Here is a 26,899-nt window from a genome sequence, read left to right as displayed (position 1 = left end):
GGCCTGAACTCTGGGCCTGGGCAATGTCCCTCAGCTCTTCAGTTCAAGGCTAGTGCTCTACCACTTGAGCCAGAGCGCCACTTCCGGCTTTTTGCTTTTTGCTTATGTGGTGATGAGGAATCGAACCCAGGGCCTCAGGCATGCAAGGCAAGCGCTCTACCACTGAGCCACCTTCCTAGCCCCTCATTTTCTTAATTCTATGGTATATACAATGAATTCTTGACCCTATTTTCTTCTGCTCTCCCCCTTCTTTCATTTATCCCTTAACACCACCCCCCCCCCCCCACACACACACACTTGAATATACTTGTTTTCTGGTGTTGATGTTGTTGGGCTTTGACCTTGTCTTTCTAAAGTGTATATATACACACACACACACACACACATACATATATATGCTATTTGTGCTCTTCTTAGAGTTTCTTTTTTTTTTTTTTTTTGTCCGTTGTGGACTTGAACTCTGGGCCTGGGCGCTGTCCCTCAGCTCTTCAGCTCAAGGCAAGCACTCTACCACTTGAGCCACAGCGCCACTTCCGGCTTTTTCTGTTTATGTGGTGCTAAGGAATTGAACCCAGGGCCTCATGCATGCAAGGCAAGCACTCTACCACTGAGCCACCTTCCCAGCCCCTCCATAGAGTTTCTTATATGTCTGCGAATTCAATTGAAACCACTTGAATACAGCCCATCCCAATGTGTTTACTCCTAGACTTGTAGGCACAGTCTATCTACCACAATGAGGAAAAGCGAGCAACCTTTGTTTCTCTGGGTCTGGCTTACTTCACTGAATGTAATTTTTTCCAAGTCTTTCCATTTCCTTATGAATAGTAATAGTATTCTAATTGATGAATAAAATTCCATTGCGTATATATACACATTTTCTTGATCTTGGGCTGATTCCATATCTTAGCTATGGTAAATTGTGCTGCAATGAACATGGTTATGCTAATGGCTTTACTGTACCCTTGTCTGTGTTCTATTGGATAAATGCCCAGGAGTTGAACTGCTCAGTCATAGGATAGTTCTATGTTTTTTTTGGGTTTTTTTTTTTAGGAACCTCCATACTGCTTTTCAGAGTGGTTGAACAGCTTATATTCACACCAATAGTGTAATAGGATTCCCTTCTGGCTGCATTCTTGCCAGCATTTGTTGTTGTTTTCTTCATGATGGCCATTCTAACTGGGATGAGGTTGTTTTGACTTATATTTCCTTTATGGCCTGAGATGCTGAGTATTTCTATGGGGCATTTGAACTTACTCTCCTGAAAAGTCTTTCAAGTCATTAGCCCATTTATTAATTAGGTTGTTGTTTTTTGAGGGTTTAATTTTTGAGGATTTTCTAAATATAAAAAGTATTCAAAATGTGTTAGGAATTCAGCAAGGTAGCTATATGCAAAATAATAATAATAATAACAGCTTTCCTAAATACTGGCAATAAACATACTGGGCAATGAGCAGCAATTTTGGTTTTAGGCTTTCATCATTTAATCTTAGAGCAGAAGACAAGAAAGAGAAACCCGAAAATTCCTAGAGTTTAATGGCTTGTCCAAAGGAAATGTGGCTAGATGCACCTAGCAGAATATCCAGCACTTGATAAATATTTGATGAATAACTGAATGGAATATGAACTTCCTGATTAAGTCTAGCTTTTCTCATCTATTTCCTTTGGGAGAGAATTGTTTCCTTGCCAGATGAAATAAAGCTTTCTCTCAACTTTTCTCCTCAAGGTACAGAGCTCACAAAAGGAGAAGATTCCTCTTTTGCTTTCAGCATCAGCATGTGGAATGAGCAGAGGGTAATTCATTCCTACTGAGTAAAGCAAGATAGAAATCAAATAAAGGAAAGGAAATGAAAGTGTCTGCCATAATGAGCTCACAAGGAATAATCACACAATGGTTGTTGACTTTTTAAGCTATCAACAATTTGGTCCCAAAGTTATAGTAAATGAATCCTAGAACACACTCAGGATTTTCCTTCCCACATTTATGTACCTTCTCTGCAGAATGGGGTCTATTTCCTCTTCCTCTTCTATATCCAGTTATATAATAATCCTTTACTACATACTTTGCTGTTTTAGAAAGCATTTTTCCTTTTCTTTCATCTCTTATTTCTGAATGTTTAAGGTATTCCATACATTGTGAGGTACACCTATCTCAATTATGAGAACCTTTTCAAATAGCCAAAAAGGAGCCAGGGTTTGGCTCAAGAGGTAAGTGCCTGCCTAGTAAATGCAAGGCTTAGAGTTCAAACTACAGTGCTTAATAAGAAGGAAGGGAAGGGGCTAATCTTTTTTGTAGGAGGCTAAAATATGCTGTTCACATAAATTACAAGAAGCAGTTGTAAAAACAGCTCTGGGCTCTATTCCACATAATCTCATGAAGTTATCTGATCAACCTTATGAGATACAGTACCTATTATCCACATTTATTGATAAGACAGCAGAGGGTCAGAAGTGACTTACCAGCCAATAAATGATTATGTCAGAATTCCCTTGGCTGACTTTAAAGGCTCCATTTCCTTTACCAGATGCTACAGTCTTTTACCTACAGTGCTCTGAGTAATTGCTCTACTGTAACAGTACTAAACTTCTTCACACTGTGAACTTCCTTCTTTTGGAACAAATACTTTACTCATTCAGCTGCTGGCAACAATGTTTCTCATGATTAACAGATTCTTTTTTTTGGGGGGTTGAGTCCGGTCGGTCGTGGGGCCTGAACTCTGGGCCTGGGCGCTGTCCCTCAGCTCTTCAGCTCAAGGCTAGCACTCTACCACTTGAGCCATAGTGCCACTTCCGGCTTTTTTCTTTTTGCTTATGTGGTGCTGAGGAATCGAACCCAGGGCCTCATGCATGCAAGGCAAGCGCGCTTACCACTGAGCCACCTTCCCAGCCCTAACAGATTCTTATTTACTGCAACATCACAAGCCTATAGACCTCCTGCCTGTCCGAACTGGGGTGGCTAGGGCAAAAGGCTCTCCAGTTTCCTGTCAGCCTGGGCTACATAAAGAACAAGACCCAAGGCTGAGAAGGTGGCTCAGTGGTAGAGTGCTTGCCTCCCATGCATGAGGCCCTGGGTTTGATTCCTCAGCACTACATAAACAGAAAAAGCCAGAAATGGTACTGTGGCTCAACTGGTAGAGTGCTAGCCTTGAACTGAAGAGCTCAGGGACAGTGCCCAGGCCCAGAATTCAGACCTCACGATCAACCAAAAAAAAACAAACAAACAACAAGATCCAGTCCCCAAAACAAGCCATAAACAATAAGAAGAAACCTTTAGATAAATGAAGTTTCCTTAACACACAAATAAATCAATGCAAAGACCTTTCTAGCACCATAGACACAGTTTACAGTTGGGGGAAAAAAATGTGTTCTGCTAGTTATACCTTAGAGAGCCAATAGGCCAGGTCAACACTTGAAAACACACTCATCTAGTGATACCAAAACTGAGTTAGGGGAAATGCAAACACAGCTTCAACATGTAATCTTGGAACACTACAGTGTGCCTTTTGTAAATATTACCTTTCATTGCATTGCATACAATAACAAGAGGCTGAGAATGGTTTCAGGAAGGGGAAAACACTGCATAAGAATGGTCTCAGAAGGGGGAAAAAAACTAGTGGCAACCTTGTTCTTTAGAGTCAGGCTGAAAGTGGAAACACTTTGAGGGAAGGCACAAAGGAGGAGAGCGACTGTCAGCACACGAGAACAGGCAAGGTTGGGGCTGTCCTCTGCAAGAGTAGGAAATGAGAGTCCAATACATTCTAGACAACTGGGAGACAATGGAAGATTCTACCTCTCCACTCATGACTTGGCCCAGTACAGAAAACAATTTCTTAACCCTGAACTAAAAGATGGTTCACTAAACTGATTAACCATGAATAAAGAGGGTAAAAGTCACAAGTAAATATTTATGGTATTTGATCAGACAGGTTAAAAGCTTCCAGGAGAGGGATGGGGTTTGTAGTACAGAGGTAGTGCTTGCCCAACATGCATAAGGCTCTGGGTTCATTTCCCAGGTACCATAACCAGAAAAACATAAAATGAAAGAGTACAGTCTCTTGTTTACCACCCCCGCCCCCGCCCCGCCTTAGTTACAGCACAGCTCTGTATCTCTTGGGTTTTGACTCAGTTTTTATTTAGCAGGATGACATTCACAGCCATAGTAAATGTGATCAGTGTTGGTCAGGGGCTGAGTAGTCCATGTTTCCCTTTATAACCTATATCAACCACCATTAAACCAAGTAAGAAAGAGAAGAGGATTCTTTCTCCCTCATTTAGTCAAATAGCCTCCAAGAGGAAAATATAGTCTTTCTCAAAGAGTCAGAAAATGACCCTACTGAGACAATACTGCATGCTTCCAAGACCAAGTTACATGTTTACACATGACTTCTTACACACACACACACACACACACACACACACACACACACACACACACACACACACAAATTACACAAATGACAGCAGATCTTACACAGCCTGGGTTTTTTGGTTTTTACTTATATTCCCACTATCTCAATTAGTATATAGAGGGCTGCCTTATTCTTTTTAATACCACACTTCAAAAATTCCCTTAGCTTACAAAAACAGCTCCCTACTCATGTTCATTAAGGCTCTTTCTTTCTCTATCAAAACTAATATGCTTATTACTTATCTTATATCCATTTACTGAGTCAATAAATATCTGTGCACCCACCTCCATCCTAAATTCTGTTCATACTCTGAAATTATATCAATAAGCAAGTTAGATGAAGCCCATGTACTCCAGGAGTTTACAGCACCATGCAGCAGACAGATGGTGAGCAAAGCAGGTCTAGCAGTACAAATCACGTAAAGAGGGAGACAACCGAGTAAGGAGAGATCTGTTACTACTAAGTAGTCCCCCTTTACAGGGGGCACACATTCCAAGACCCCCTTCAGTGGATGTCTGAAAGCATGGGTAGAACCAAACCCTATATATGACATGTTTCTTTTTACACATGTAACTATGATAAAGCTTAATTTATACATGAAGCACAGTAAGATGAACAACTTTCAAAAATAAAACAAGCAAACGTAGGTCCCATGGTTTCCCTTATTTGTAATATCTAGTATATGTATGAGTCAAGCGGAAAAGGTCAGATAATGTGATGTCAGGAAAATGAACCCTTAGATGTGTATTTTAATGTTTTTTTTCTTTCATGCATGTGTTTCTAACTCATTTATAAGATTATCTCTTTGTTGCTTTGTATGTCCCTCCTCCACAGTATAACCCCTGCTTTCACTATATTTGATGTCAGTATAACTTGTGGAGGAGATGGGGAAAAACCAGTTGTTTAAGGATACAGGTGGACCTGTTGCAACAATGAGAAGTACAAGTTGTCATGTCCAAAACGAGCTTTACAACGTTGGTGCGGGGGGGGGGGGGGGGGGGGGGGGGGAAGGAGAAGGATTGGGATTAGAGGGGGAGCGGGGAGGCTGGGAAGGGATGTGAAGGATAAACAAAGGAGGAGGCTGCAATGCTTGGTAAGAAATGTACGCATTATCCTGCCCATGTAACTGTAACTCCTCTGTACAGTATGTTCACAAATAAAATTAAATTAAATTTAAAAAATAAAAAATAAAAATAAAACAAGCAAAACAATATACTGTAATAAAACTGCCAGCATCACTCCTCTTCAGTTTGTGGATACTCTTTTTTTTTTTTTTTTTTTTGTCGGTCATGGGGCTTGAACTCTGGGCCTGGGCACTGTCCCTCAGCTCTTCAGCTCAAGGCGAGCGAGCGCTCTACCACTTGAGCTACAGCGCCACTTCCGGTTTTCTGGTGGTTTATTGGAGAAAGGAGTCTCACGGTCTCTCCTGCCTGGGCTGGCTTTGAACCGTGATCCTTAGATCTCAGCCTCCTGAGTAGCTAGGATTACAGGCGTGAGCCACCAGTACCCGGCAGTTTGTGGATACTCTTAAGGAAAACAAGTATCATTTGAACACAATCATTACAATATGGCAACAGTGACCAAATGGTTACTAAGTTACCTAGATGATTACTAGGTAAAGGATAAGAAGATAGGATGTACAGCCTTGACACACCAGACTATGTATGACTCATCCTGGGTTGGAGAGAGACTTCATTATACATTCAGAACAGTGTACCATCTAAAACTTATGAACTGTGTATGGTATTTTTGGACCACAATTAACTACAGGTAACTGAGACCTTACAAACCTCACAGAAAGGGACAACAGGTAAGGAGGGACTGCTGCAGTTTATAAAATGGTTTGGGAGGCCTAGAAGATAACATCTGGAGAGCCAAATGAAACAAGTGACTAAGCCCTAAGGCTATCTGGGCATTGGACATTCCAGGTAAGGAGAATAGCTCCTATAAAAGGCTGGAGGTAAGGGCGTAAGTGGAGGGTGGTGGTCAGAGAGGCACCAGTGGTGCCTTTAAAGCTACGGAGAACTTCTGGCTACTACTATGTGAGAACTTAAAAGTCTCTAGATGGTTTTGGTGTGTGTGTATGTGTGTGTGTTTAGTGATTGTATTAAGTGTAAAAGGCTTTGCAAAGCCATCTACAGGTGTAGTATATAGCACCCACAAGTATACAAAAGGAGTCAGATAAAAATATGTTTAAAACCAAAAATAAAGTCTCTGGATGGTTTTAAACAAGAAAAAGGAAAGGCATTGGGGCTTAAGGTTTCTCCTGTTTTAGAGAATCATCTTTGCACCATTGTTAATTGCCTAAGTGTGAGAAGGAGGAAACAGGAAAGCTAGTCAGAAAACAACTGCGATAAGAACAGAAATCCATGCAAGAGATATGGGTGGCTGAGTCACAGTAGCATCAACAGAAGCAGTAAGAAGTGATCAGAGCCTCAATATAGTTTCAAAGGATTTCCTGATGGATTGGGTGCGGGAGGAGAAAAATAAACACTAAGAATAATTCTAAGGGTTTCATAGGTTTTGTTGACCTAAGAATTAAAAAATAGAGGTGCCTTGGTAAGAAACGTACTCATTACCTTGCTCATGTAATTGTAACCTCTCTGTACAGTATTTTCATAATAAAAAAAACTTATTAATAAAAAAACAAGAGGTGCTATTTTCTGAGACAAAAAAAGACTGGAAGAAGTGGTTTCCACATCTCCAGGACAGGTGAGCAGTTAAGACTGCTAGCTTAGACACCGGTTAGAGAGAGGTGCAGGCCTGGACATCCAGAGGCAGTGAGAGGTAGGAACCTGGAACCCAGGAAAGAGGGTTTGGCCTGGAGCCACTAGGGCACTCATGGCACATACACCTGGGAGTCTGAATGAGACTGCTGAAGGACAGCACACAGATAAGAGCAACTATAAAGTCTAAGTCCTGGGGCTTTCCAATATTTCAAGGTAAGAAAATGGGGAGGGAAAGAAAAGGAGACTGAGGAGAAAGAGCCAGTAAGGGACAGAGGGAACCAAAAGTGAGCAGCCTTCCAGGAGACTGGTGAAGGATCATCACTTCCTTATCTGCCAGGATTCATATGAGCCACATGATCTAATGACACTCTGCAGTACCTCAGGATGACTGTGTAGGAAAACAGCAACAGAGACATGTCATCAGGCTGTTTAGGAAGCGGAGTACTAATGACAGAAATATATTTTTGTAATTCTGACAAATGTTGCCAAATTGCCTTCATGGATGTTTGTTTCAACAGCCATATATGGCAGCACATCAGCTGAGCAAGGATGGATGAAGAAGGCATGACTTCTGATGGTAAATTCTCTCCAGGATCAGGGAATTCAACAGTAAGTGATCTCAACTTTGGCTGCCATTTGGAATTAGCTGAAAAAACTTTAAAAATATATTTTTAAATGTCAAAAAAAGAAACTTGGACAGGGCACTTGTGGCTCACACCTATACTCCTAACTGCTCAGGAGGCTGTGATCTGAGGATTGTGGTTCAAAGCCAGCCCAGGCAGGAAAGTCAATGAGACTTTTATCTCCAATTAAACACCACAAAACTGGAAATGGCACAGTGGCTCAAAGTGACAGTGCTAGCCTTGAATGCAAAAGCTCTAAGACAGTGTCCAAGCCCAGAGTTCAAGCCCCACAATAGTAAAGAGGGAGGAAGGGAAGGAGAGAGAGAGGGATGGAAGGAGGGAGGGAGGGAGGGAGGGAGGGAGGGAAGGAAGAGAGTAAGTTCCAAGTTTTTGTTTAGTGCTACTGATTGAGCTTATGGGCTCTAGCATGCTAGGCAGGTGCTCTACCAACGAGCTACATTACCAGCCTTTTTGTTGTTCTTGTTGTTTGTTGTTTTATGTGAGTTTATTTTGTTTTTTGGCCGCACTGGGGTTTAAATTTAAAGGTTTGCATCCAAGGCCTTCATACTTACTAGCCATTCATCGCCACTTAAACCAATCTACCAGCTCCTTTATCCACTGGTTATTTTTGAGACAGGTCTTACTTTATTCCAAGGCCAGCCTGAATCATGATATTATTTGCGCTTCCCCATGCCTCTGGGATGACAGCCAGGGACCACCACACCTAGCCATTGTAATTTTCCCATTGCTTCATTTTTGTATATGCTGGTACCATGGCTTGAACTCAAGGCTTCACACTCTTACTAAGCTTGCTTGTTCACAGCTGATGCTCTACCACTTGAGTCATGCCTCCAGTCTCGCATTTTTGCTAGTTAATTGGATATGGCATCTCACAGACTTTCTGCCTAGGCTGTACTGAACTATGATCTTAGAGGTCTCAGCCTCCTGGGTAGCTAGGATTAGAAGCATAAGCCATCAGAGTTGAAATGAACTTTTTTTTTTCTTTTTTGGCTTGGACTTACCTTGAACCTTGATCCCCCAATCTCCACCTTCCATGTAGCCATGATCATAGATTTGAAACACCAGTTGTTTTTCATTTTGTCCAGACAGTTTACCCAGACTGGTCTTACACTAAGATCCTTCTGCTTCTACCTCCAGTCCTGGGATTACAAATGTACACCATCACATCTGGCTTAGATCCAAATTTCTTGAGATAGAGTCAGGCATCAGTATTGTCTAAAAGGTCCTCAGATAATCTGAATGCTTAGCCAAGACTAACAAACTTGTTCTAAAAGGTAGTATTTCCTGTCTTTTAAAATGTATACAAACCACTTAGGAATCATGTCAAAATGCAGGTTCTGATTCCACAGTTCCTAAACTAGGCCTGAAATTCAGCATTACCAACAATCTTCAGGTGATACTGATGCCTCCAGTTTTAGGATGTATCCTTGGAATAGCAAGGGTCTTGGGCAAAACAGTACTCTCCATGCATGGTTTGTTACTTGCCATCGATCAGTATGAAAACATTACAGAAACCACAAGGTATTTGGAGAGCTCATACTCACATAACTTTTATTGCAGAATATTATTATAATCTCAGAAGCAAGAATTCTTGACATGGCAGGCAACTCATAGGAAAACCATTTGGTAGAGGCATGACTTCCTAGGAGGGGACTAGAGAATTAAATAGATCCTCATCACAGATGGGCATGCTACGAACCAGAACAGTACTGAGTGAGCAGTGGGGGATCACCCAGGTCTCCACAGACGGGGAGTGACACAGGCAAGGCAATACTCAAGGAAAGTGGATGCTAAGTGTTGAGAACAGACTGGGAAGGAGAGGGGAGACCAGCTGAAGGAAAGCAGGACACCCTGTGAGGCAATCACAGATCTTACTGGGATGGTGCCGATCAGAAATGAAGAAAGCCCTGGCAGAGCAGTGATGTAACTCTGGATAGTGACTCCTAGAAGAAGAGGGAAAAGAGGTATGGTCCTAAAGTACTCTTGCCACAGAGTGACTATACTGAATTAAAAATAAGTATCAGAAAAATCTGGAAAGATGAAGGAGAAATGATGGTCAGGATCCTAAGCCATGGTACAGTACTAAAACTCATCCACAGATGGTCTGAGACACAGGCAATGGGTAGGAGCCTTAGGTGGAAGGCTGTACAGTGCCTAGAACAAAAAAGAAATACCCAGATGCCCTGGCACAGCAGAAAGAACCAAGGAAGGAAAGAATCCAATCAGCCAGGTATTGGTGACACATGCCTGTAATTTTAGCATTTGGAAGGCTCTGCCAAAAGGATCAAGAGTTTGAGCCAGACTGGACAGTGAAACCTTGTTTCAAACAAACAAAAAAAAAAAATCAATTTACTCAGTGAATTTCATCAATCATCTACTTGCTGCCTGGGGAAACTGCTATGAAAAAAAGAGACCCTGGGAAAAGACAGAATCTAGGGAAAAGATAGAAGTTGGTTCATGATGTTAGAAAGGTAAGTGGTTACTAAACAAGAAGTCTAATCCAGCTCATCAGTGAACTATCTGGAACTGTGGTCTAAAAACATAAAAATCACTGTCTGAGCCAGTTTCCTCAAGTGGGCAAAGAAACCTTGGGGTAGATGACCTCCATGTGTTCTGAAGGCTTGGGATTCTACAGAAAAAAAAAAAAAAACAGGGTCTCCTGGAGCTGTGAGATGGGGCAGGAAGACCTGGGTTGCATGAGCATAATGTTGAGGCAAGAGAAGACAGATGGCAAGGCAGATGGCAACAGTGCGCGAGACCACTGATCCAAGCAGCCTGCTGTGACAGAGAGAGGGAGGCAGTCTCAGAAAACTATTCAAATGAGGTGGACAAGTACAGTGTGAAGAAAGACCAGAAAGAAATAAAGGAGCAGACACAGGTTAAGATTGTGCTCCAGGATGAAATGCCATTGCTCTGCACAGTGCCAGTGCTATGTGGCAATGGAGGGAAGAAAACAACTCTGACAGTTGGACAGCCTCAAGTTCAAATCCCCAGCCTCTCTCTCTTCTGTTCCTGTAACCTTCAGCAAATCAAGTTGCTTCACCTACCTCTCAAAGCTTATGTTCTCACATTTGTCAAGGGAGAATGAAACCGTAGCCATAGCAGATAGTCATACACTGAAATAACCATAAACATCAGCAGGGAGAAGGTGGGCATAACTGAGGAGAGGATGCTGGATGCCCTCAGTGCAGAGGAGACAAGAACAAAGGAAAAAGAAAGCAGAAGCAGCAGCTAGGGAAATCAGCCCTTCTAAGCATATATTACAGCTGGGGAAATGAAAAGCCCTGCAAGCCTACATTACACATGAAAGGCCAGGCCTCAGGGAGATCACATCACATTTTTCTACAAACAGGGCATGCTAAAAAGTGATAGTAATGGCAGGGGATGGAGAGTCCAGGCAGACTTCCTAACAACCAAGGCTGGATCAAGAGCCCTGGGGAGCCCAGCTCACATGCAAGCATATCCACAGCATGAGAACAGAAAAGACTTAACTACACCAAGACAGACAAACAGAGACCTTCTTCACTGGACCTGGGAACCAGTACCTCCAAGGAAAGACCCAGGGCCAGCTTCATGAAGCTGTCCATGAAGCTACACAAGGCGCTGTTCTAAAAAGGGGCCTGCTTTAAGACTCTGCTATTGCTATCTTGAAATTTTTACTTTTGAAAGGGAGACATGTCAACATTGGGCACACTGGTGCGGGAAATCAACTATGTGTATGTGCGTGTGTGCGCGCATGTGTGTATGTATATATGTATATACACATACATCATATAAATACATACACATATGTACATAAAGTAGATGTGGGTGACACATGACTATAATCCTAGCACTTGGGAGTCAGGAGGATTGTAAACTCAAAACTAGCTTGGGCTACTAAGACCTTATCACAAACACATACATACACACACATTCAAAAATATACACCCACAAACATACACATACACAAACATAAGCACAAGTAAATCTAAGAGCTTCAAAGAAATACAGAATTTCCTCTAATTATCAACCCAGAAAACAATTTTCAAATTCTCATTGAAATCCAAAACTGTGAGTTTAAAAGACAAAATGAAATTGTTACCTGAAATAGACAACCCAGGCTTCCTCTAACTGTACTTCCCTCTAGAATTTCTTTAACTTAATAGCATCACTCTGTGTATATCCCTAAGGTCATGATCGGTGATAGCTCTCACCTGTACTCCATTTTCTTTCCTGGACCCTGAGTACCTACAGGTTAAGGTTGAACTATGCATCTATGTATCCCCAGATGGGCACACAATAGGCCCACACAGATCTCTGAATGAAAAGAAGTTCCAGTGCCCTTAACAATTGCTGATGTAAATCATGAAATAAAGAAGAGCTGCTGCTCAGATCAGTGTGGATTGATGGCACAGAGAGTGCCACTTTGTCTCTTTGCCAGTACACATGCTGAATCAGCAGGATGACAAGGCCAGGTCCTTCCCAAACACCTCCATCTTCAGTTAGCATCCCTGAAAAAGACTCAGGCTTATTATAACACAGCCACTCTACAATCATTTTTATTCAAAATATACAAGATATTATTCATCTGGAATGTTGGAGGCCTGACCTATACCAGACTAATGAGATTTCTATAATTTAGATATCTTATTCCAAGGAACTGTACGGTATAATACAGAGAAGTACTCAACGCTGGTAGAATAAATCCATCCTAGTACTTCAGGTATTACTAACAAGAAATGTCAATTTTGATAAGAAATAAATAAACATTAAAAGTACATGGGGGAAAAAAAGCTGGTACCAGTGGCTCACATCTGTAATCCTAGCTACTCAGGAGGCTGAGATCTGAGGATCATGGTTCAAAACCAGCCAGGGCAGGAAATCCATGAGACTCTTACCTCTAATTAACTGCCAGAAAAACTGGGAGTGGAGCTGTAGCTTAAGTGGTAGTGTGCTAGTCATCAGCACAAAAAACCCAGGGATGGCATCCAGGCCCCAGGACCTGTGTGTGTGTGTGTGTGTGTCTGTGTGTGTGTGTGTGTGTGTGTGTGTGTACACCAACATGTATGCAAGTTGATTCAAACTTCTTTGTACAACTAAAGATAATTAGATAGATGCATGCATACATACATACATACATACAAACATTGAATATAAAAGCCAGGTATGGTGGTACACACCCATAATCCCAGCAGTCAGAAGGCTGAGGCAAAAGTATCATGAGTAGCCTGGGCTACATAGTCAAGTCCAAAGTCAGCCTAGACTATATAACAAGACTGTCTCAAAAATCAACAAACAAAAGTGCACATATAGCTTCAATGAAAAAGGCAGTCTTTTCAGTAAGTTTTAAGATAACCACATGCAAAAGAATAAAGCTGGGCCACAGCCAAGCACCAGTGGCTCACGACTGTAATCCTTAGCTACTCAGGAGGCTGAGATCTGAGTATCAAAGCCAAAGCCAGCCCTAGCAGGAAAGCCCATGAGACTCTTATCTCCAATAAACCACCAGAAAACCAGAAGTGGCGCTGTGACTCAAATGGTAGAGTGCTATCTTTGAGCTGAAGAGCTGAGGGACAGCGCCCAGACCCAGAGTTCAAGCCCCACGACTGACAAAAAAAAGAATAAATCTGGGCCATCATCTTATACCGGACACAGAAGACATGTGTGGATGACATGTAAATACCACACTTCAAACCAGGAAGTCCTAAAGAAGATACATGTAAAGGTTTCATGGCATTTGGCCCAGCAATGAGTTGCTATGACACCAGAGGCCAAAAACACAAGAACTGTGCCAAGAACACAGCTGCCCCCAGGTCTTGCTGTTTTATTTTTCAAATAGAGTCTTCACTTTATGCCCCACGAGGACTGGACTACTATCCTCCTATTTATGCTTCCTGTGTTGTTGGGATGACAGATTTGCACAACCATGCTGGCTTTTATTGGTCCAAATGGAGTCTGGTGAGCAAACTTTTTCCCCCTCAGGCTTGCCTCTGTCCGAGTAGCTAGGATTACAGGGATGAGTCAGTCTTGTGTATTACTGGTAGAATTATAAAATGGTATAACCACTTTGGAAAGCAGGATGAAGTCCACTAAGAAACTTAAAAAATAGAATAACCGATGTGATCAATCCACTGATTCTCTTCTAGGTACATATGCAAAAGGCTTGAGGATAAGGTCTCAAAGAAGTATCTGTATACCCATATTCACTGTAGCATTTTTCGCAATTCCCAAGAAATAAAAGCAACTTAAATGTGTTTCAGATGTATAAATACACACACACACACACACACACACACACACACACACACACACACACACACGGTAATAGTACAAAAGGCAATCCTATCATATGCTAAAACTCAGATGAGCCTTGAAGATATTATGTTGATTGAAATGAGTTATAAAATGCAAATAGTGTATGATTCTCAAGGGATCAAATCTAAAGAAACAGCAAGTAGAATTGTGGTCACCAGAACTGAGGGGTAAAAGGCAAGGAAGTTGCCACTTCACTACCACCAAGTTTCAGGTTCATAAGACAAAAAGTCTGGTCAACAATGTGAATATACTCACACTACTGAACTGTACACTTGAAAAAGTGAACATGGTAGGGAGAAAAGTTGAGACACCCTATTGTACATCCATGTGAATCTAAGTAAGGTCAGTCATGGTAGAACATGCCTATAATTCCAGTACTCAGGAGGCTGAGGCAAGAGGATAGAGAGTCCAAGGATATTCTGAACTACAAAGCAAGACCTTGTCTCTAGTAGTAACAACAATAATAAATGATTGAAATTGCCATTAACTTAAAATGCCAACATTATTGTAGAAAATTATATAGATCACATTTTCCTCTAGGAAGAGATGTTTGTTCTGTCTGAGACACCTCTGTGAATGAAACGTGAGGGATGTGATTCACCAGATGACACTGGTCTGAGATCATAAGAATGACCTTCATTGGTATCAGAAGTTCTGACCCAAACCTATGGTAAAAGTGAGCCTGTCAGGCCAGACACAGGTGGCTCACATCTGTAATCCTAGCTACTCAGGAAGCTGAGATACGAGAATCAAGGTTCAAAGCCAGACTGGGCAGGAAAGTCCATGAGACTCTTACCTCCAATTAATGACCAAAAAACAGGAAGTAAGCTGTGGCTCAAGGAGGTACAGCGCTCTCTCGAGCACAAAAGCCCAGAGACAGCACCTATGTCCCAAGTTCAAGCCCCAGGGTGCATACATGCACACACACACCTACACACCTACACACACACACACACACACACACCTGTCAATAGGCTCACCTTTTTGCTCAACTTAATATAAGTAGAGTATTACTTGCAAACAAAACTGACCAGTACACCCTGAGCCTGGTGAGTCAAGCTCCATAAAACTGCCTCCCCCAACATTCTGGGGCTACAGCCTTGTCCCTGGAATCCCTGCCTCCATGCCCTACCCACCCATCCTTGCAGAGTCCTCAATCACAGTGACCTCTCTTAAAATCATAAATGGCCCTTTTTCCTCTCTTGCTTAACACTTAATTGCCCTCCCAAATGCTCAGGTTAAAGCCACTTGTGTAGTACTTTTGTGTGTGTGTCTTTGTTTAATTTGTAACGAAGTCTTACAGACAGGGGCAAATAGTAAATCTCCTTTGCAATCGCTGTTGAGTATGAGTTTTTGGTACATATAAGAAGGAATATGATTCCTACCATACATAGTTGGCAATGATGGGGGGTTTGTTAACTCATACAGGCTCTGAGAATAAAGTTGATGTAAAAGCTTAAAAAAAGAGCCAAGAAAGACAGCAGTCTACACCCTACTTCACTTCTTTCTGCTGGTTGGCTGGAGATAAGAATCACAGGTTTACTGCCTGGGTTGGCTCTGAACTGTGATCCTCAGATTTCTGCCTACAGAATAGCAAGGATTACAGGCACGAGCCACTGGTACCCAGCATGTGCATTCTTTGACATTCAAGTGTTCACACCTTCTGGGGCTTCAGAGATTTTTTTTCTTGCCCGAATTGCTCTTCCTACTTTTGCTCATTTGTAAATAATCTACTTCATTCTTCAACTCAAACATTACCTCCTTTAATCCTAGCTACTTAGGAGGCTGAGATCTGAGGACCATGGTTTGAAGCCAGCCTGGGCAGGAAAGTCTCAGTCTTCACTCCAGTTAACCACCAGAAAACCGAAGTGGAGCTGTTCCCAAGCTGTTAGCACATCCTGTCCACCCTTTCAAGTCAGTGTTCACTGCATGTCTACATTCTCACCTCCATCATATTTTCTGGGCTTGGATTAAATATGCCTTCCATAGACTTAAGAAAAGAGCAGATTTTCAACAAGGGCTATGCATAACTTTTTTTTTTTTGGTTGGTCATGGGACTTGAACTCTGGGCCTGGGCGCTGTCCCTCAGCTCTTCAGCTCAAGGCTAGAGCTCTACCACTTGAGCCACAGCATCACTTCTGGGCTATGCATAACTGTCCTGAACTCTGGACTGGTTAAAACTATGTCCTAGTGCACTTGCTTCCTGATTTGGGTCTCATCCCTGGCCCCTTCTTAGAGGAGCACAGTTCAGCACCAGTACTGCATACAGAACCCAAGTTACTCCCATGACACCAAAACCGAATCACCTGAACATTTCCTAATCCTCTTCCTATGGGCATAAACTTCAACCTCAGCCAGGCTAACTCCACCATCACTCCACTCACTACCTGTCCCAAGCACTAATTGCACATTTCCCTGTTCAAAAATCCTCAAGTAGGGGCTACTACCTGAGGCAAAAGCTGGCTTCATAGCACACAAAGCAGTCTCCTCACTTGTCTACCCACATGCCCTCTCATTAATTCCCACCAGGAGATGCTCAAACTCATTCCATGCAGAACCCAACTCAATCCTGAATCCTCCTGTCTTCCTGCCTTGGAAGCGCTGGTCAAGCTACTCCCACCGCTGAAAGTCCCCGTTAAGATCAAGGACCTGGTAAACACACATCGTCACCCAGGCAGATGTGCAGATAGATACATACTTCAATAACGGGCCTACCAACAAGAATGAAAGACCTCTTTTCAACACTTCCATATCAAAGCTCAACTTTCACTTCATATTTTAAAGTCAATGTTACTGGTCAAAAATTTATTTTCAGTTTTAAGCAACAAACCAAATTGCAAGTAGTGTCAATAAAAGGAGATTTACTGCCTCCTATAACCAGGGATCTATGCTAGCTTCAGACATAACAGCTCCAGAATGCAAATAACCCTGCTAATCCTCCTCTCCTTCTGCATTTCTACAGTGCTTGGGAACCAATCCAGCACCTTTGCATGCTAGGGAAAACTACATCCCTCTGGCTCTAGTTTTGTTTTTTGTTGCTTTGCTTGTTTTTGGCAAGAAATGAGGTTTGAAATCAGAACCTTCCTCTCACTAGCCTTCTGCTCTATCCTTGAGCCATGCCTCCGGTCCTTTTTTACACCAGTTATTTCTGACTGCGATCCTCCTATGTTTGACTTCTTGCTGTAGCTAGAATGACAGCCTCATACTACCATACTCAGCTTCTTCTGTTGAGATGGAGTCTCATAGAATTTTCTTCACAGACTGGCCAGAACTCATAATCCTCCTGATCCTCACACATAGTTGGAATGATATCTACCACATCCAGCTATTGATTGATAAAGTTCTTGCATACATTCCGGGACTGGTACCCTGATCTTCCTGCTCTCTGCCTCCCAAGTGCTAGGATTACAGGTGTGAGTCACCAGCACCCAGCTTCTGCCCTGTTCTTAAGTAGGAACTCACTGCACTGTACTACACTGCGCGCACACACACACACACACACACACACACACACACTCTCACAATCTAATAAGAGATTTCTCCCCAGCACTCATCTAACAAATCTCAGGAAGACTGGCAGGCTCTGCAAATATCTGCTAAGGACCATATGCGACAGTAGAAAATTTTCATAAAAGACTAGAAGATAGAAGAGGAGAATCCAAGGTTGTTCTTCTGTAGCCCAACTTATTTTCTGTTTCATGCTGCTTCCTTTCCAGGGCTCCCTTACTATATGGCCACAGCTATTACCAAGCAGCCCTGCCACCATACTGGTTCCCACAGAAGCCTCTGGCTTCTATTAATACCCTTCTCCATTGACCATCCAGTGCTAAGGATGATGAGACAACAGCTTCCTGGGTTACTCACCATCCCCTGCTTGAGTTCTCAGGTTTTCCATCACCTAGGTAACTAATTTTCTGTTTGACAGTCTCTCCATTTGAAGTATCCTCAGTAATTTCTGTTCCTGGACTGGACCACAATGGATATAGAAATTGACAAAGAATAGGCAAAGATGTAGAAAGAAAACATAAAGACCACAATACTGAGGAGTAAGAAGCACACTTCACATTTACTAATGGCTCATTATGTATCAGGTACTACTCTAACTCTGAAGTCACTGGAGCTTCTTATAAATCCAGGGATGAAGGTACTTCTGTTTTAACATGCGAGGAAACTGAGGCTCAGAAAAGTTACATCAATTTGCTCTCACAAGTGTAAGTAACAGAATAAGATTCAAATCCAACAATCTGACTCCAGAACAGTAAGACAGGACAAGGGCAAGGGCTTAAGGAGGAAGAGACTCAACAGAATCAAGTGATGCCTGCCAAGAGGTCACGTGGTAAGACCGGAATCTTCTATAGATTTATAATAGGATGGTGGGCAACCAGGCAACAGGAAGCTGAGTACTCCCAGAGGTTAGCAAGTAGAGATGAGAACAACAAACCCTCCTTCAAATTTGTGGAGTCCCCAAAATTAGTCATGATATGGAGGAAGAAAGCAACACAGCAGAGATTTCTTCACTCTTATTTTGAACATGTTCACACAGATAGAAATGAGCTAGCTGAGTGGGTATAGATGTTAACTTTACTTGACTACTACACTGGAATACCTAAGGCAACAAATGTTATGAAGAGAAAAAGTTTAGGCTGGCGGTGTAGCCCAGTGATATACTACATACTTAGCATATGAGGCCTTGGGTTCAACATCCAGCACCAAAAGGGGAGGGAGAATAAGGGTAAGCCCCAATGACCTAAAGACCTCCCACAAGACTCCACATTTTAAAGGTTGCTACTCCTACCCAGAGGACCAAATTCCCAATATGTGAACCTTTGGAATGAACATGAACCAATTCAAACCACAGCAGAGGAGTTTGCAGACTTAAGTGTGAAAGTCAGGCCCCCAAATGTCTACACAGGACAGGATATCCAGGACCAAGTTAGTGTCTCTTCAACTGGAACACAGCAGGCAAGAAAAAAAAAGATGACTACAAATTCAGTACTTTTGTGGTATGGTAACAAGTTGTTTCTATGATCTCTAAGGTGGAAGGTGTGAGGAGCAGGGAAAAGCATGAGGTGCGCCACTGAGCACATGGTGTGCCCAGTACCACTGAGGCTCCCTCCTGGTCGCAGCTGTGCATTCAGAGGTGGCTTGTATTACTTGCAGTGCCTCTGCACTCTGACACAAACAAATGGAATGAGTGAGGACACTGAGTGAAAGACAGAAGCGACTGAGGAGAGAGGCCATGGAAGCTAAACATTACAAGACAGCTGTAGTCAGCTATACCTGTGGAGAAATGGGGACTCTTGTGCACTGTAGGTGGCAATGTAGATTAATATAGCCATTATGGAAAACCAAATAAAAGCTTATAAAAACAATTAAAAACAGAACTATCATATGACTCAGCAATCCTTCTGGGAATATACTGTGCCCTGGTAAAGGTAACCTCACTCCCACATACACTGAAGCATGATTGCTAGAGCCAAGATATAGAGACAATTTAAATGTCCATCTGATAAACCATAGTCTATCTACACAATGGAATATTAACCATAGAAAAGAATATGGTGCTATTTGTCTTCTGGATGAGCCCAGAAGACACTGTGCTAAGTAAAGCCAGAAATAGAAATATTAATTGTGTGAATCTAAGAAGCAAAACACAAATATACAGAGATAGAAGAGGCTTATAACAGTGGTTACTAGGGGGGGCTGGGAAGATGGCTTAGTGGTAGAGTGCTTGCCTTGCATGCCTGAGGCCCTGGGTTCGATTCCTCAGCACCACATAAGCAAAAAGAAAAAAGCCGGAAGTGGCGCTGTGGCTCAAGTGATAGAGTGCTAGCCTTGAGCTGAAGAGCTGAGGGACAGTGCCCAGGCCCAGAGTTCAGGCCCCACAACCGGACCCCAAAAAAAAAAAAAAAAACAGTGGTTACCATGGGCAGGAGGAAGTACACATAGGTCAAAGTAACAGACATGTAGGATGAACACACAAAAAACTAGCAGAGGACAGGGATGAGTGTGCATGTGTATGCACGTATGTATGTGTGTGTGTTACTAGAGACTAGAACCTAGGGCCACATGCATGGTAGGTGAGTACTTTACCACTATAGCTCATCTGACTTTACTTTAGAAACCATCTTCTTCCTTTCTCAGCAAAGAGAGGCTCACAAACAATCAATACACTATGTCTTAATATATGGAACATGTTAATTTTATTATGCTTTAAATTGTACAGTCATTTTATTTTTTCAACTCTATAGGCACATTTTTACTTACTTCATTTGCACCTTTCTCTATTTTAGCAAAAACTCTCTCCTCATTCCAAAAGTAAAAGTCTTTGATCCAGGCCTGAGCAATCAGTTACAAAGACAGGTTTGAGTGCCTGACCCAATTTAGACCCAGGAGACAGCAAGCAGCCCAGAGCAGAGCTTTCCTGGGCTTCCAGGAAGAAGTGGCTTCTTTTGCCGGAGCCTCAACCTTCCCCAGCTTGAGAGCACAACAACATAGGAAAAATCAGAGTAAGAGGTGGCAAGGGACAGATTCCCAACTTCATTCCCAAACATTCCCAAAGCTAAAATATCTGGGTCTTTTCAACAATGAGAGCCTGTAGATTTTTCTCCTAGCTATTTTGCTTCTGTGGATGTCCCTTTAGAACTGGAACCAACTCGGGGAAATAAAGGTCTTCTCCCAGTTGCATAGCTTGTCTGCTCCTTTCCAGCAGGAGTCCAAAGGCTGCCCTCTTCCTGCTCAAGATACCACCCCCTGCTCAACATCTCACCCCCACAGCAATCAAAGTAAAGGCCAAAGTCTGGGACGTGGGGGGCTGCCAGGTCCAACACAGTCTGACCCCTTTCCCTTGTGACTGTCTGCCTCTCACTCTACCCCAGCCACACTGACCTCTGGGCCTGTGCTTGAGGCCTCTGCTTCCACTGGGCTCCCCGCCTGACATTTTTATTCGGATATCCCCCCTAACACCTTTATTTCACTCAAGTCTCAAACCCCCAGCAACGCCTACCCAAAGCCCCCTCTCCCTGCTCTACCTTTTCTCCCTGCCCTAGTGGACGTAGTACTTCCTAATAGATGTGTGCCCCATGACCACAAGGGTCATTAGCTACTTTACTCAATAATCTCAGGTTCTAGAACAATGCCTGGCTCTTGAGAGGCCCTCAAATCTTTGCTGAATGAACAAGAATAATAACATGAGCCTCCAGGGCAAAGCTTAGTTGGTTAAAAAAAAAAAAAAAAAATCAATGGAAGATGGAGGGAGGAGTCCCTAGTCCCCACTTCTTGACAAATGTTAAAGAGGAAGAAGAGATCTCGAGGAAGAAACCTCTATTCTGAAGACCTCAAGGAAGTCCAGGTAATGGAAGAGGGCAGGAAGAAGATAGAAGTAGAAAAGTGTGGTGAAGAGGCTAGGGAAGAAGGGAGTTGGTATTAACCATAGACCTGGGCTTCAGAGGGTTTGGCAGTTTCAGAAAGCACACACAGTGGAAGCAGAGTCGGAAGAGAAAGAGCTCCCAGCAATTCACACATGAAAGTGAAAAAAGAGAAATAGGTCAAGTGACTCGGTTACATTTCAGATAGAGAGAAAAGATGTAGTGATGTCAGGCCAGGTGGGTTTAGCTGTTATCAGAACTGTAAGTCCTTTAACTCTGTGATAGAAAGGATTCCTCTCCTGAGCCACATTCAGTCTTTCTCTCCTTGTGCATTGCAGAGGCCTTTCAGAAGAGTCAGCTAGGCCTATCAACACCAGGCTACCCTAGTCATGGCACCACCCTGGGCTGCAGGAAGCAATACCCTTTTGCAAAACAGTCTTTCAGTAATGAGCAGTTTGTCAAACCTTTGTTACCCTTGCCCAGCACTGACCCAGAATCCTTGATGTCCAATAAGGGAAGAAACAAAACAGACTTCATAAAAAGACTACTTTCTCAACAATCCTGCAATAACACTCATGCTGATTAGGTAGGCAAGAGAAAACTGGGCAAAGGCAAGGCTCCCTTCCAGTCTTCTGACTTCCCTCTTTACATGTATGTACAAAGAACAACCATGTGCCAAGACTAAAGGAAAACATCACTCTCATTCAGAGAAAAGAAATGACAATGCATATCCTCTAAGGAAAAGTGGCTTGCTCTAAATTAGGCCCTTGGAGACGGGAATCATTTAGACATTCCCCACAGTTGTTAGGAGACATTAAATATTCAATAATTAATATCTTCAATATTGTCTCTCAAAGAATTCTGTGAAGGAAACCATCAGTAATAGGACTTAGGCCTCACTCCTGACAACTAACCAGATCTTAGTTTTACTGGGCAATCCTCCTCCAAGTAGTTATTAATAAAATGGCCACACTTCAAGTATTGTCCAAGAGCAGAGCATGAAACAAACATTTGTTTTTTTTTTTGGGGGGGGGGGGTCCGGTCGTGGGACCTGAACTCTGGGTCTGGGCACTGTCCCTCAGCTCTTCAGCTCAAGGCTAGCACTCTACCACTTGAGCCACAGCGCCACTTCCGGCTTTTTTCTTTTTGCTTATGTGGTGCTGAGGAATCGAACCCAGGGCCTCAAGCATGCAAGGCAAGTGCTCTACCACTGAGCCACCTTCCCAGCCCCAAAACAAACATTTAAAGTAGCTATCCAGCTGGGCATGTTATAATCGCAATACCTCAGGAGGTAAAGGAGAAGGATCTTAAGTTTGAGATCTGCCCCGGCTATATAGTGAATTCAAGACCAGCCTATACAACTTAGTGAAACCTTGTCTCACAATAAAAATAGAAAGAACTGAGGGTATAGCACAATGGCAGAGCACTTACCTAGAATACACATACCCTAGGTCCAAACCTCAATACTGCAAAACATAAAATAGCTACCAGTAGGGGTGGGTTTATAATGGTAGAGCACTTGCCTCACATGCTTGAAGCCCTGGGTTTCCATCCCCACTGAAAGAAGAGGGGAAGCTAACTGCAGTAGTGAGTGTCCAAGATGGCTAGATGCCCAATGATCTCTACCTCTGGTATTTACTCCTTGGTATGTATGCCCTCTTGCCCAGTGGAATACAGCAGAGGTATATCCACTTATATAAGATTGGCTGGAATCTGGCCTTCCTTGAATCACTTGCTCTATGACAAACCAGCTGTCATGTCTAAGAGCTCTACAGAGAACCACATGAATGAGCTTGGAAAAGAAGCTGGATCCTTCCCAATCCAGCCTTCATATGACCACATTTCCTGAAAGACCTGAGTCAGAAGCACAGCTCAGCTGCTTCCAGATTCCTCACCTACAGACACTATTTTCAGGTGTTACACAGCAATAGAATATGTGTTACACGGCAATAGGTAATTCATAACCCTACACAGAACTGAGAGGGAAATCAGAAGCATTAACCTCAGTTCCTATCCAAAAAAAGCAACAAATCATTCAGTCATTCAACAATTCCTTTTGGAATGTCAAATACGGGCAAGGAATTTCCAAGCTAGACGTTTTCTCATACAATCTAAAATCTCCTATCCAATGAAAAGAACCATGAGGACATGCATGCATGGGAACAAACACACGAACACACACACCTTGAGCTTCTTAATCCACTTGGCACATGAGCTTAAATTCTCTTTTCCTAATGTTTTACAAACCTTCTCAAGTATCTAGCTCCACTCGAGTTGTTAATGTCCTCATATTCATTGATAGTGTACCACAAGCTCCCCAGCTAGGAACAGAAGAAAGTTAGGTCTCTGGATTCCATTAATAGTGGAATTCATTTAATATTTTACTAAGAGGAAATCCTAATCTCTAGTGCTGAGAACAATTCGGATCTCTGCAATTAAGGACTTAAGTGGCAACAGGAGCACTGACAAGAGTCACAGCTCAAATCCTGATCACGGCTGAAATGGCGATGGGGGCAGGAGGAAAAGCCACCTTCTTTCCCCTCTGCGACTCTGCTGTCTCTCGGAGCTGCAGGGGGGCTGTGTCACTCTAAGAATATCAGAAGCCTCCCTCTTCACAAAGAGGGTCAAAGGGCGAGCTTTCTATCCGTCAACCACAAAACCAAGCACCTCCAAACCTAAAGAGTGTGGTAGGCTGTCGGAGGTGAATGAAGACAGACAGAAAAAACCACAGCGAGACTCTCCTCCGGCCGTGGGCTGGGGTCTGAGTCAGGTGACTCCTCGGGGCAAACAGCAAACCTAAACAAAGATTACGGTCCACGTGACTGACTGACGAAGGAAGAAGACCCAGCCTGCGCCGTCCTACCCTCGAAAGCCACGAACTCGGGCTTCAGGGCAGCCCCAGGAACCCGGAGGGCTCTACAAGTTACCGAGGCAGCTGAGCTCAGCCTCTGGGGGGGAGGCACCTGGAGCCCGGGACGCCCCCATCCCAGGACCCAGACACCCAGCATTGCACACACGCCTCCGGCCCACCAGCTGTCACCCGCGCACGCGATCGGAGGCGCCCCTCCCCTCTGGCCGCTCTCCCGGCGGCTGCGACCCCGCGGGGGCAGCTCGGAGACCACGCTCTTCCCCAGGGCTCCCGGGGGTGGGGGCCCGCACCCCAGGAAAGGGGCTCAGGGTGGGCGCGGCCGGGTGCGGGGAGGGGGCGGGGGGAACCCTCTGAGTTTCTATCATCCACTCCCCCTCCCCGCCCCGCCTCACCCTCCTCAAACCCCGCAGGCGCAATGAGCTTCCCCGGTGCCCAGCCCCGCTCCCTACCTTGTCACCGAAGCTGCGGACCATCAGCAGGTCCGGGCTGGGCGTGCTGTCGCCGCCCACCGCCTCCTCGCTGCTGGAACCCGCCAGCGGGTGCGGCACGTCACGCAGGGAGTGGGGCCCCGTGGACGGCAGGGCCTTGGGGGGCCCGCCCGCCATGGCGCGCGCCGCCCGGGCCGCGCCGCCGCCGCCGCTTCCTCCCTCTGCCGGCAGCGGCGGGCTCCCCGAGGGTCCCCGGGCCGAGGCCCCTCTCAGCCGCCGCCCGGTTCGAGGCCCTACACCAGCAGCCGGGTGGAGACTGCCACTGCCGCCCACCACCACCACCACAGTCGCTGCCGCCACACGCCCGCCGGTCGTCCTGCCTGCAGGGCTGGGCTTCCCCGAGTCCACGCGCCCCAGCTCCGCACTCGAGCCAGCCGCCGTCAGCCCGCGCCTCAGCCCCCGGGCCCCGGCCCAGCCCGCACGCCACGCCGCCCGCCGCTCGCGGCCCCGCCCCCGCGGCGCCAGGGCCGCCCGGGATAGGGAGGGCAGAGGGCGGGGGCGTTTGGGAGAGGGGCGTGGCTCTGGCAACTCCGCCCCTTGCTCCGCCCCCTATGCTCCTCCCCCCCCTCCCGCCGCCGGGCAGGAAGTGCGCCCTTAGTGTTCGGCTGGGTGTGCGGGCGTCGTCGGACCTCGGGGCAGGGTGGGTGACCGTGCCTCCCGTGCGCTGCCTCCCGAACCTGGTGTAACGGAAAGCCAGGGCGAGAGGAGACGTAGTTGGAGGAGTCTTGCTCCATTCCACTCTCAGCCACACAGAGGGTTAAGAGCTTTGAGGGCATGCACATGAGTCAGAAATAACCCAAATTAGAATTATGATGCATCTCCTCATCGGATTAGCATTTTAGGAAGCTCGGAAGGATTAGGGAACGTAACGCGGCGGGGGGGGGGGGGGTCGGGGGAGGGGGAGCGGCTCCCTAGAATCGAATGCTAGGAGACCATGTGGAGCTTCTTCAGATCCCCTGGCTATCTTACTTGTGCAGCTAAGCTGGGCTGATGTAAGGTGAAACCTCACAAGTGTGCACGTCCCTAAATAGAGTGTGCCACAAGTGATGTATCACTCAACCTCACATTTTGGCTAAACAGTCTTTTGCAAGAATCTTGAGGCTCCAGTCCTCACCCCCCCGCCCCTTGGTGGTGGTTTTTTTTTTTTTCTTGGTGGTGTTCTGTTGGTTTGGTTTGGTTTGGTTTGGCTTTTCATGCATTTGTGCTTTGACTAAGCTGGATGCTCTGTTTGCTGGCATTGTAACTGGAGTTCTAGGCCAGAAGCCCAACTTGTCAGGTCCAGATCTGGCTATTTTCCTCCATGTGCCAGAGAGAGAGAGAGAGAGAGATACAGAGACAGAGACAGAGAGAGATACAGAGACAGAGACAGAGAGAGATACAGAGAGAGACATAGACAAAAACATCTCTGTCATGGTAAATGACAGAGATCAGAGATTTATTGTGTATCACAGGCATGTCTGCCAGAAGAGGGAGGACATGGGCAGGAAGAGACAACTGCATTTCAGCCTATCTTTGGGGGTATAGATTGAACTTTAGGAAAACTGAGGCAAGGGGTGATAGGTGTGCATAATTAAGTAGTCCTTGGCAAAGTATGGCTTGCTTGATCATTATCTGGGTTCTGGTTCTGCCAGGAGTTCTCCTCACTTGAGGGAAGCAATCTGGTTCCCATGGATGATGACTGCTGCTTCAGGGTGGAGTGCAGCCTCATCATTAGAGGTAATTGCCCTAATTTGAGGAGTTGTCCTGGGAAGATCTGCTGTTCCTTGGGAGTAGTTACAGCTCCTGTCAAAAAGGTGGTATACTTCAGTTCTCGCCTGAAACCCAACATAATTTCAGGAAGACTACAAGAATATTAGACAGACACAAAATGGAGAAAGGGTGCCAAGCTTTCTTCTGCACCAATAACTAACAGGCTCAAGTAAGGAGGTAGTACTTTTTAGCAAAAGCAGTTTCTAATTACCTGTGATAGCCTCGTGGAGATAATCAGGGCATTACTTCCCACTCTTTGGGATGAATGTTCATCTCCTTTTCCCACCTTACCTGTCCCAGGGCCTTCTATTTTTTTCTTTTCTTTTTCTTTTTTTTTTTGGTCCGTTGTG

General features: G+C 44.5%; 1 protein-coding gene and 1 non-coding gene across 3 annotated transcripts in view; one reads left to right on the top strand and one right to left on the bottom strand.

Annotated features, from left to right (window-relative positions):
* The window catches only part of Snx30 (sorting nexin family member 30), a 108,985-nt gene extending 83,801 nt beyond the window's left edge, over positions 1–25,184 (bottom strand). For both annotated transcript variants that reach the window (XM_042696121.1, XM_042696130.1), the window contains exon 1: positions 24,762–25,184. In XM_042696121.1, coding sequence (XP_042552055.1) covers positions 24,762–24,917 — 156 coding nt within the window. In that variant the 5' untranslated portion in view covers positions 24,918–25,184. The remainder of the gene's footprint in view (positions 1–24,761) is intronic.
* LOC122124400 lies at positions 15,333–15,453 on the top strand. The gene has a single exon (XR_006150533.1). It is a non-coding gene; the product is annotated as a small nucleolar RNA SNORA40 (small nucleolar RNA).
* Positions 25,185–26,899: the final 1,715 nt, after the last annotated feature.

Source organism: Dipodomys spectabilis, unplaced genomic scaffold (assembly GCF_019054845.1).
Source record: "Dipodomys spectabilis isolate Male_0828 unplaced genomic scaffold, ASM1905484v1 ptg000006l, whole genome shotgun sequence".
Taxonomy (NCBI): Eukaryota; Metazoa; Chordata; class Mammalia; order Rodentia; family Heteromyidae; genus Dipodomys; species Dipodomys spectabilis.
Note: the sequence above shows the minus strand (reverse complement) of the source record. Positions and strands in the feature narration are given on the sequence as shown.